The sequence below is a fragment of the Syngnathus typhle genome, linkage group LG2 (genome assembly GCF_033458585.1).
Source record: "Syngnathus typhle isolate RoL2023-S1 ecotype Sweden linkage group LG2, RoL_Styp_1.0, whole genome shotgun sequence".
NCBI classification, from domain to species: Eukaryota; Metazoa; Chordata; class Actinopteri; order Syngnathiformes; family Syngnathidae; genus Syngnathus; species Syngnathus typhle.
Window position 1 is genome coordinate 11,138,876 of NC_083739.1, and position 11,255 is coordinate 11,150,130.

At 39.4% G+C, this 11,255-nt stretch overlaps 3 protein-coding genes across 3 annotated transcripts; all 3 read left to right on the top strand.

Moving 5' to 3' along the window:
* Positions 1 to 33: 33 nt before the first annotated feature.
* creg1 (cellular repressor of E1A-stimulated genes 1) lies at positions 34 to 2,497 on the top strand. Its single transcript, XM_061302734.1, has 4 exons — positions 34 to 444; positions 1,330 to 1,449; positions 1,535 to 1,648; positions 1,959 to 2,497. The coding sequence occupies exons 1-4, from the start codon at positions 166 to 168 to the stop codon at positions 2,034 to 2,036; spliced, it is 591 nt and encodes a 196-aa protein (XP_061158718.1). The 5' UTR covers positions 34 to 165; the 3' UTR covers positions 2,037 to 2,497.
* A 119-nt stretch (positions 2,498 to 2,616) lies between these two features.
* LOC133149964 (T-cell surface glycoprotein CD3 zeta chain-like) lies at positions 2,617 to 4,568 on the top strand (the record flags this gene model as incomplete). The annotated part of the gene is made up of 8 exons (XM_061272202.1): positions 2,617 to 2,827; positions 3,230 to 3,330; positions 3,402 to 3,434; positions 3,534 to 3,575; positions 3,779 to 3,811; positions 3,899 to 3,952; positions 4,257 to 4,286; positions 4,382 to 4,568. Coding segments are annotated over 8 exons (570 nt in total), but the record flags the coding sequence as incomplete, so codon positions are not given.
* Positions 4,569 to 5,395: 827 nt separating this feature from the next.
* On the top strand, positions 5,396 to 9,958 carry dnajc27 (DnaJ (Hsp40) homolog, subfamily C, member 27). Its single transcript, XM_061302637.1, has 7 exons — positions 5,396 to 5,765; positions 6,510 to 6,592; positions 6,676 to 6,745; positions 7,038 to 7,202; positions 7,273 to 7,395; positions 7,475 to 7,635; positions 8,252 to 9,958. Exons 1-7 carry the CDS (start codon positions 5,688 to 5,690, stop codon positions 8,382 to 8,384), a joined length of 813 nt encoding a protein of 270 aa, XP_061158621.1. The 5' UTR covers positions 5,396 to 5,687; the 3' UTR covers positions 8,385 to 9,958.
* The last annotated feature ends 1,297 nt before the right edge of the window (positions 9,959 to 11,255 follow it).

The following is an 11,255-nucleotide window of genomic DNA, read 5'->3' on the forward strand; positions in this document are numbered from 1 at the left end:
TTTGGTATGTTACGTCCCAGAGTTTATTTACGGATGTAGCTTCTCTCTGTTACTTCGAAAATCTGGACCGGATCTTCTAGTTCTCCAGTTGTTTACAATTTCATCCTGCGCGTTCTTTGCTTACTTCCCCGATAGGCGTTCAAAGTTTGAATTCTAGAGCTGACAATGAGAGCTTTCTTGCGGGGTGTCTTCTTGCTATTCCTCGGCCTCGCCGTGGCCTCTTCGAGATTCCACCTGCCTCCACACGACCAGGTTGCCCGGGTCGCCCGCTTCGTCGCCCACCAGTGTGACTGGGCCTCCATGGCCACCATAAGCAGCCACAAGCCGGTAGCGGGGCAGCCCTTCTCCAACGTGTTCTCGGTAAGCGACGGGCCACCGGGCTGCAGCTCCGGAGTGCCTTACCTGTACTTGACCCGTATGGAGATCTCCGTCCAGGACCTGCAGGTATTGGTTGTTTGATTGTGATTCACAAAATGCCAACAATTCCTAAAGCAAGTGCCCGTAACTGTGACAATTTAAGTAATTAAGTATAATCTTTCGTGTTCTAAAATTGCAGGACTTTGTAGTTTACATTTCTACACTCAACCACAGTTGAAAAATTAACAACTTGGTATAATCCTTAACTGTATGCTAACTTTTGCACATCTTCCCCTGATTGATGTTATCATTTATAGTTCACATGATTCATCAAACCTTTTATGCCACTTAAAATAATTGTTTTCTTGTAGCAATCCACCCCTGATATAACATGTATATTTCTTGGCACGGTCTACACTTCTAAAAGTGATTCAATTTTGCTCATATTACATGCAAACGTTATGCAACTAAAGAAGAGTCACCATGACTCAGCAGCTTTTCAACTGTGCATCAGCAGTTTTGACATCCAGTCACGTGTTGGAAATGCAGTGACGTGGTTTAAAATATGGCCTAACATTGATCAGATGACATTTTATTTTTTACTGCTGCCAAATATAGGAGGGGTCAAAGGTCAGTCAGTATGTCATATGGTGAAAGGTTTTGAACATGTGAGCATTAAATGTGCATCTCAACAATTTTTTCAAAATATTTTTTCCTCTCTGTTGTAAAGTTAATTAAATACTGAAATACAAAGTAATGTAAAACAGTTGACAATTCTGCCTGTAATTCATATCTTTCTTGTTGTATGTGGTAATGAACTGAAAAAAAGTTCTTTTATTTACTGTACATATTTTTAAATAATCGGTCAACTAATCGGTTATTGGATTTTTTTTTTTTAAATATCGTGATCAGCATAACAAAAACCCTTCCATATTGGACGGGCTTCAATTCAAAAACTTTGTATCAATGCAGGTGAACCCTCAGGCGTCTTTGTCCATGTCTCTGGCTCAGACTGACTACTGCCGCCAGCAGGGCTTCGACCCCCAGAGTCCTCTGTGCGCTCACATCATCCTGTCCGGATCTATGCTGGAGGTGTGTCCCCACAGGCACGACACTTACTCACGCTATTCGTGTTCTATTGTCAGACCATTCACGTGCACCTACTTATCTTCGTCAGGTGAACGGCACAGAGGCAGAGTTTGCCAAGAAAGCCCTCTTCACTCGACACCCAGAGATGATGGACTGGCCCTCAGACCACAACTGGTTCTTTGCCAAACTCAACATCACACAGGTACCAGAGTACGGGTGTGTGCTTGAGAGACAAATACAGAAATGTGTGCGCATAGCGGTATGCAGAGCTATCGCCCGTCTCTCTGTTGTATGTTTGTTTTTTTTCTACTGTTTTTATATTTATTTATTTTTATTTTTATTTTTATTTTTTTTAAATTGGTGCCCCAGCCCTCATAGGTACGAAAAGGTTTTTCTTAATTTGACCTAACGGTCCACAAATATTTTGTGGACAACCAAGGTACAACCCAAATTTGGGACTCGTTGTACAACGAAAAAAATATATATATCTTGTCATCCCCTCTGTGTTACAGGTGTGGGTGCTGGATTATTTCGGCGGGGTGAAGACAGTCAGTCCCGATGAGTACTACCAAGCCTCTCCAACTAAGTAACGTTCATGGGGATTTAGTGTGTTCTTTGCAGTGAATCGTATTGCGAATTATTTCCAGTGAATTGCTGATTTGCTGTTATTTACGAGTGCCATGCTTGTAATTGCCGTATGAATGTTTGGATTGCCTTTTTATAAATATTGAAAGACAGTGTTTAGTTGAAGTGAGGTGTTGTTAGAGTGTGAAATGGTGCAAGTACACAGGGGCGGAGCTACATGGTGGCGAGGGGTGGCCATGGTCACTCCCTAGGCTTCCTCTACTTCTAGGACAGTGGTTTTGATATATGTGACTTATCTGCCAATTTCTCATGAATGTAGTGTTCTTAAATCTTTTGATACAGTGCCATAATATATACATTTACAATTGTACGTTGGTTTTTGTTTTTTGACCTGAACATTTTGATGAATTATATTTTTAGAGAGAACATGAATATATTATTTGTGAATAAAGGTTGCTGAATACAATGTCCCCATGTCCTCTGCAAATAAATATAAATCCAAAGTTGAGATGCTGTGATTTAGGGAACTTAAACATACGGGCTCAGTCTACAATGGCAGCACACTAAAAAAATAACACGTTTGTGCTTGGTGGAGGTAATAAACAGTACTTTGAGTCAGATGTCGCTACTTCAAAACTGTGTGAGTCGACGTGGGTGCTGTGTCTCCCGCCACAGCTGCTACTCACCACTTCCTGTCCCAATTTAAAGCAAAAACGTTGTTTGAGAGACTCCACGGAGGTCGGTATGGCGTTGTGGTGGACATCAGGCGTGCTGGTCTTGGCGATTGAGCCTGCAGGTAAAACACGCCATCAATTCATCAAACTCAAATTGTCTTTATTTGGTGCTCGATGCTTCTTTGAAGCACACGAGAAGCTCTTGAGATGATTCTCCTCATGGGTTCAAAAGAAAAAAAGAAAGTCAACTTTAGTTGACAAATTTCATCCACATTTTAAACTCTGGCGATGCATTTTGACCAGAGTCCAAATGGATTGTTTTCCTTTCATTGTTCAAAGTAATCACCAAACTATGAGATAGATTGTTTGAAGCGACCAACCAGGAAGCAACTTTGTGGTTTTTAGCAAGTCGGCTGCTCAGGAACATGCTTTCCTCTTAGAAAAGAAGACAAATGTATTTCCTCAGACAGAAAAAGCACGCTTTTATTGGCAAAGATTGTCGCTGAGCACAACTTCATGTGCAGATGCCACGATGACGCTATACGACCCCAAGTTGTGTTACATTCTGGACGGCTTCCTGGGTCTGTACGGCCTGGTCATCACCGCCATGTTCATCAAGGAGAAGGTCAGTCTGCTACTTACCCTAACCACACACAATCTTCTGCAGTCATTTCACTTCTAAACGTCTCTGTGCAGTTCTTCAAAACAAAGGCGGACGGCGCTTATACGGTGAGACCCACAAACAGTAGCAGAGCGTCTCCTCCTCTCCTGTCGCCATTTTGATGTAAATTGTGACAATATGGGCGCTCTCTCGTTCGCCTTCGTCAGGGTGGAAGTGGCCAGCTGAGAGGAGACCTGGAGAGAGGGCGTGTAAGTATCCCAAAGAAAGTCATCTCAGGAATAATCTTGGAAATGCCAAAAAGCATATAGTATGTGGAAGTGAAAGCTCTTAAGAACTGTTCAGCGTAAAATAATGCATAACCAGTTAAAACTAAAGAACTTAACTTCCCAGTAAGCTGGAGTGTACATGTGTAACGTGTTTCACAAACTTCTCCCTTATATGTGTCCTACAGAAACGCTGGGACAATGAAAATGCGACATACACGGTACCAGTACCTCTGGGTTAAGTCTATCGTTAGAAGACAAAATAAATCAGTGTGTGTTTGTGTGTGTCTGCACGTGTGCCGTTTTAGGGCTTGACCAAAAGACCAGAAGACGAATACAAAGAACTTCCTGTTAAAAGAGAAGTGCGTGTGGCCTTTATTGCTTCAGAACCATTCATGGCAATCCATGTATTGTTTGTTCTTTCCATTTTCCATTGGCAATCCAAAACAATTGAATTTTTCAGATAGTGGTGACTTGAGATACTCGTTCCCTGATATACACATTTTTCCAAATTTGTTTTTAAGATGTATACAAAGATCTGATCAGTAATTTTGAAATATATATTTTGTTTGTGAACAAACGACATGGATTGTTTTGACTACTTGTTTATCTCAACGTGTGACTTAAATGATCCAACTGTTCACGTTCATTCGCTGCTTCCTATAGCGACCCCGAAAAAACGATCTGGTTTACCAGGTGAGTGCAATTTCATGTTCAGCGAATAAATTCGATTTTTATCTGAATTCCCACCCCATTCACACGGAAACATCACCTTTGAAATGTGACTTCAGGGTCTCAGCAGAGCGACCAGAGACACCTACGATTCCATCCAGATGCAGCCATTTTCAAGCCGCTAGAAATATGTCATGCTCATTGTTCCTTTCAATATCTAATCATTCTCTACTGTTCTATATCATAAAATAATAACACATGAGATAATTGTGTAATGAAATAAAATAAAGTGACATTTCTGCTGAATCTTATTTTTTTTCAATGTATTTACAAAACAAAACTGAAACTTATGTACAAATATTTTTTTCTGCAAAAGCAATTTCATTAGTGTGTGTGTGTGTAGGGGGGGGGGGTCAGGTTTAACAAACTAGGGCTACTACCATGGGTTTTGCCTTGCTTGCTGGTAGTTGGTAACATCAGCAAGACCAGTCGGTCGCCAGCTATCACCAGCTCTTGAGTGGGGCATCTATCTGGCCGACTGTGGCTGACCCTCATAGAACAGGTTGCCCAGTGACGGAAAGTTTGCCTTTTTGAAGCTTGACTGTTTTATTTACTGCTACTGCTGTTTGGTTCTTCCTGGTGACACCACCCCAAGGCCACCAGCGCAAAAGCACAGCAAAACAATACTGGGCTATGCTTCATCTTGTTGTTTGGTTGGTTTAATCAGGGAGATCCTTTTTTCCTCCTCCTTACAGTTTTATCCATCATTGTATTTTGTCACCTAGATCTCTGCCAGATTGATAAAAAACAAAAACTAAGAATATTGCAAAGAAACTACTTGGGCAATCACAATTTAGCCCAAAAGTTACTTTAATATAATGAAGTGAATGTAATGGAGTGTATGTTACTACCCACCTCTGCTTAGTTATCTTTGTAAATGGAAAACGAACAGTATCTCCAATTTTAATTAATAAACGACATGACACATAATCAATTATTCCTTTTTTTGTTAGATTAATTTCAATACCTTTAGTTTTTCGTACAACATAAAATGAAATCATTAATAACATTCATGCTTTTAATTTGAGCACGATTGATTCTTCAAATTGGCTTATTATTTTGAAACGAACGAGCGGAAGTGCACGTGCGAACAGCGTTTTAGCATTTAGGCAATGGCGCTAGCGAGTCTGCTCGCTGTGTTTATGATGCTTTATCCGACAGATTATCAAATCATGTCAATCGTGCCCAACATAATTATAATTACTTATCATAAGTAATACAACGGTATTTGTGTCGTAGATTCAGTCGCGTGTCCATGGGTCGTGCTAAATGCTAATGTTAGCCCTTAGCCGCACGGGCTTGTTGTTAACATCGTCCTTCTCGTTGCTTCCTCTAAAAGTTTCAGTTTTCAAGGATTAAACAAAAATGGAAACGAAAAGGCGAGACAACAAGAAGCCGCTCCGCGTGAAAGTAATAAGCCTTGGCAACGCCGAAGTCGGGAAGGTATAAGCTTTTATTGATCAATGAAATACAGAAAATGAGAACTGTGATGAAGAGTCACTATGCACGTGCCAAAATAAACAATTCAATCAATCAATGGTCATCATTTAGTAACGTTACTTAGTGATGGAATCAAACGTGTAGTTTACTGAATGTATGGGTAATTTGACGACGTATTGTTTGCATGTGAACCATTTCTAATTTCATGAAAGAAAACAATTGTAACGTGTTATTAATAAAGACTATATGTATAATAATAAAAAAGAAGGAAATAAATAAACTGGCATTCCACTCATCAGTCCATTTTTTGAACCGCTTATCCTAACTAAGTGTAATTTGCACCGCAATATTCGTGTGTACCGTTAAGGGGCGTGGTCGTTAGGCTGTGCGCTAACTCTCATTTAGTTTTACCGTTTGGTTGTTTTCTCTCATTCAATAAATGGCTTAATGGGTGAAAATTAATAAATTAATTATACAATAAAACTCCAGTGCCAGATTTACAATAGTCTAATAAAAGTGTCGCGTTGTAATCATTGTGTATTTGTGAAATAAAATATCAAATTGTGTAGTGCTTTAGATTTAATAAATTTTCATTCTGCTACATTTGTATGTCAGTTCGATTTTGATTAACTGTTCATTTAAACACAATTTTTTACAAGGAATAACAAATCAATGTATTTTCTAACAATGTTATTTTTTAGTACTAAATGGATTTAGGTCTAATGGCGTTCTCATTTCTCCCTGCAGAGTTGCATCATTAAACGTTATTGTGAGAAGAGGTTTGTTCCCAAATATTTGGCTACTATTGGAATTGACTACGGAGTCACCAAGTAAGTGTTCAGTTTAGTAATTGTGTGCTGTTTTGCATTTGTATGTATTTGCAATATGACCCTATTAAGGCTTGTGTTATCAGGGTGCAGGTTCGCGACAGAGAAATCAAAGTCAATATCTTCGACATGGCTGGCCATCCATTCTTCTACGAAGTGAGTCTGACAAAGTTCAGTGTTAAGGTTTATTTTCCCGAAAATAGTAAATCGCCGGACTGAGCCCTGCTGCAAATAGCACAAAACTGCAAGTAATTGACAGCCACCATAAAATTGAACTCATTCACTGTTATCGACATTATAGTAGTGTCAACTTTTTATTAACCAGGAGTAGCTGTGCAGTCTCTTGCGATGCTTTTCTGTGAATGTCAAGTTAATAAAAAAAATTAAATAAATAGAATTATATGCAGTTTGCACATATTATATTATACAAATCTATTTCTTCTGCAAGGTGCGGAATGAATTCTACAAGGACAGTCAAGGCGTGCTTCTGGTGTATGATGTTGGTCTTCGGGACAGTTTTGATGCCCTGGATAGCTGGCTGGGCGAAATGAAACAGGAAATGGGCTCTCAGGCCAACATGGACAGCATCGTGTTTGTGGTCTGCGCCAACAAGGTCCGACTAACCCCCCGAGCTGAGTTGCAGCAAAAGCACAAGTCATGAAGTGAACGGATTGTGTCCACAGGTGGACCTGTTGAAACGGCGCGTAGTGGATGAGGGGGAGGGGCGTTTGTGGGCGGAGTCTCGAGGCTTTCATTACTTTGAGACGTCAGCGCAAAGTGGAGAAGGTATTAACGAGATGTTCCAGGTGAGAGAACATACTGGAGGCTCAGCAGACCCTAAACTGGAATGTAGACTCAGTCTTTTGTGTTTTTGTTTGTGTGCAGGCCTTCTTCTCTTCCATTACCGACATGTGTGAAAATGGCGGTAAGCGCCCTGTGTCAGAGGTCAGCGTAGGCTTCACCAAAGAGCAAGCAGACACTATCAGACGAATCAGAAACAGCAAGGACTCTTGGGATATGCTGGGGGTCAAACCCGGCGCCACACGGTGAGTTGATAGGCCACGGCCAAATAGACATGAGCTTCTCAGATGTCTTGATTACAGTAGTTACCCTCAACTCATCCAAAATCAGCCTGTTTGGAGGGGTTGGGCCTGTCTCACAAAAATAAGTGAGCGCTCGCCCCCATCTGCTAATAAGTAATTCCGCCACTAGATGGCAGCAGTGAACTTCACAACATCCGGCGATCATTCGTGTGAGAGTAACTGTTGTGTTCCTCTTTATGAAATGGATCCTAAGAAAGTGAATGTCCATTAATTTCATTTGGCAGTTGTGCAGAAATGTTCGAGGTATCATGAAATCTAAAAAGCATAATCGTCGCTGTTTTTACACAAACTGCTATTTTTCTCCAGAACATGTGAGAAGTGGCTGAATTTCGTACACCTCAGCTATGTTTTGCTCTTGACTAATGAATGGAAAAAGGTAGAATCAAAGTTTTTTTTCTGGTGGAAGAATATTTTTTTCTCTCATCCGATATAGTTGATGTACAAATAGATCACAATATATATCCGAGGTTCTTGAAAAAATCTGTTAAAGTGCTTGCAAAAGTGACTGGGATTGGATGAGAGTAGAAAACCTTTTTCCTTCCTACATGTTGGTTTTCAGGGAGGAGGTCAACAAGGCCTACAGGAAGCTGGCGGTACTGTTGCACCCAGACAAATGTGTGGCCCCCGGGAGTGAAGATGCATTCAAGGCAGTGGTGAACGCGCGCACCTCACTGCTGAAGAACATCAAATAGCGCCAACACACATAAAACATCCAGTCTCACAATTTTTTTTTTTTTTATAAGCACTTTGTGTTCCACCTCTTGGGTGCCACGATATGCTCTGCCAAACCCATTTTATGACGTCTCTGAAAACACATGCATGTACAGAATGTGGTGTGTCCAAAAACTCATATTTAACATGAAATCATCTGACTATGTTAAGTAGGGTTTCGAATGATGTGTCAACAAAAGCAAACCCAAGTTCAGTGTTAAGCTTGATCTAGACAAAATGTCAGTAAGGTAACAGACATGAAAAGGTCATTTATATTAAATTATTATAATTTATTATGTTATTATATTTGGATTGTTACATGGATTTATCTCTACCTCCGAAATGTGTGCGAATTCCAATTAAACGCAAATGCATCAGTTAGCTTTGCTAATCATGCATGTTTGTATTGAAATGAGACTAATAAGCATTTATTTTCATTCATCTTCCGAACCGCTTATCCTCACGAGGGTCGCAGGCGTGCTAGAGCCTATCCCAGCTGACTTTGAGCCAGTCGCCAGTCAATTGCAAGGGCACAGCATAGATAAACAAAATGAACAATTTCACACCTACCATGCACGTTTTTGGAATGTGGGAATCAGACAAATTACCCGCAGGAAACCCACACAGGCACGGGGGGAACATGCAAACTCCATACAGGAAGGCCAGAGCCAAATCTAAAATGCCTGTGGCATGTCTTGTTGAAATAACCCAAAATAGTGCTTATAAAGACACAAAGATAATTTGAATTTATGGAGGCAGCACTTTACACACTAAAATTCATTTAATTTATTTAGTCATTAGGGCCTCTCAGCATGATTTCAAATGTCAAACTCCGAAAATAACAATTGTGAAAGATCCATTTGTGTAGCTGATCCGTGCATGTGGTGCATGCAGCAGACACATTAGCAAACACAAATGACCTCAACTCAAATGAAGTTGCTGGTTAATGCTAATTCTGTTAATCCAGCAAATGTCAATGCAACATAGTCAAACCATGAGCAGGAAAGTGGTGGATTAAAGGTGGACAAATATGATGTGAGCGTTGTTCATCAGTGTAAACGATCCAGCAAAATTCTGAGCAGCTTGCTCACGGACACGTTTTAAGAATTACAGATTTCCCAATTTGTCTGCTTTTCTCCTCCCAGTGATGTCTGTGCTTGTCTGTCTATGCATTAGTCAGCGTTGAAACTTAAGATGGGAGCAGCAAAATTTAGGCCTTGTTTCCTATCTTTACAAATCTACAATTTCATTTGTGATTATTTAAAACAACAAAAGAGAGAGAGAGACTCTGCGCTCAAGCAAGTTTTTTGATAGAAAACACAGGAAAGCTACTCAGTATTGATAAAATAATGTAAATGATAAATTATTAGGATAGCCTGGTTAAAACAAAACAACGAAATGATCTATGTACAAATTGTTCAAACGTATTTGTGTCGCTGTATTATCTGTGAGCAATGCATGGCCGTGAAATTATGTCAGCGTCATGTGGCTATGATGTAAAGAAATATTTTTTAGAGCACATTTTAATGGAGAAGAATAAAAGCCTTGAGAGTCAGATGAATGATTGCTTTTGTTCTGAGGACATGACTTGCTTTTTTTTTACCAACGTGCATCAAAGGGTCTCCCGGAAATATTTAGTTGACTGGCTATTATTCAGTCGCTCCATTTTAATTTTATTTTTAATTGTAGTCGTCCTTTAAAGGTTTATAATTAAAATTAGGCTATGCTCATTTCCATCGGCCCGTCTATGGCGTTTGGCATCACTGTACATGTTAGCATTGAGCACCCAGCTCAAATTTGGTCTGTTGAAATGGTTTAGTTAATTTTTTGGGTCTTTAAATACATGTTTGATTCTCTTATGATTCTTTTATGTCACTTTTACCTCAACTGGGTTTGGCAAATAGATTATCTGTCAGTTTCAAGGTAAATATATATAAATATCACTAGAGAATACTTAAAAGTTTCAATAAGTTTGACTGTTCTGATGAATTTAAATGAGTATCAAGGTAGTTTAAATTTTTTTTCATCTATCTCGGGTGGTTTTGAATAAATGGAGTTTCCATTTGGATTTAGGTGTTTGTTGACATGTTTACAAGTCTGAGTTCAATTCAACTAAATAACATTGAATTTACAATAATTTATTAGAATTAAAAATAACAGTTCAAAAATTGAGTAACGGGCAACAATACACTTGGAGTCTAAGTGTAGACAAAGAATTGATGAAGATGATGATGATAGAACTTTATTGTAGTCACATATGTGTTGACGCCTCGTGTCAGAAGCGTGTTTAATTAGGATAGTCACAAGTTGAACACGGGTTGCTGCAACAACATGCGTGACTCGGTTGGATTTGTAGTGAGTGCATAACTCAATGGTGCAGAAGGGCAACTTCAACTCCATGTATCTAATCTAATCTAATTAATTGAATATTGCCCAACATTTTAAGATATATCTGCAGGCTCAGTGAGCACTTAAATCAGACATAAACAGGGCTGTACTAAGTCCAGCAGTAAAATGAGAATGATGGCTAAATTCCGATTCAATTCTTGAATTTGAATTGCGGTGGCAAACAGGAAACAGAACGGCAATTGAAATTTAAATAGTAATGAAAATTGAGGAAACTCAAATTCCATGAAATTCAAAGAAACTCATGATGCCAAATTTAAAGTGTCTTGTACAATGAAGCGTCACACCTACTAACAGCATGGATTTCACACAAATAATAATGTAAGGACTTTATGTACACAATACTTATAGTAAATAGTCAAGTCTAGAAATTGTTTTTTATTACTTTTAAAAGTAAAGTTGCAACAATGACACAACTACCGTATTTTCCGCACCATAAGGCGCAC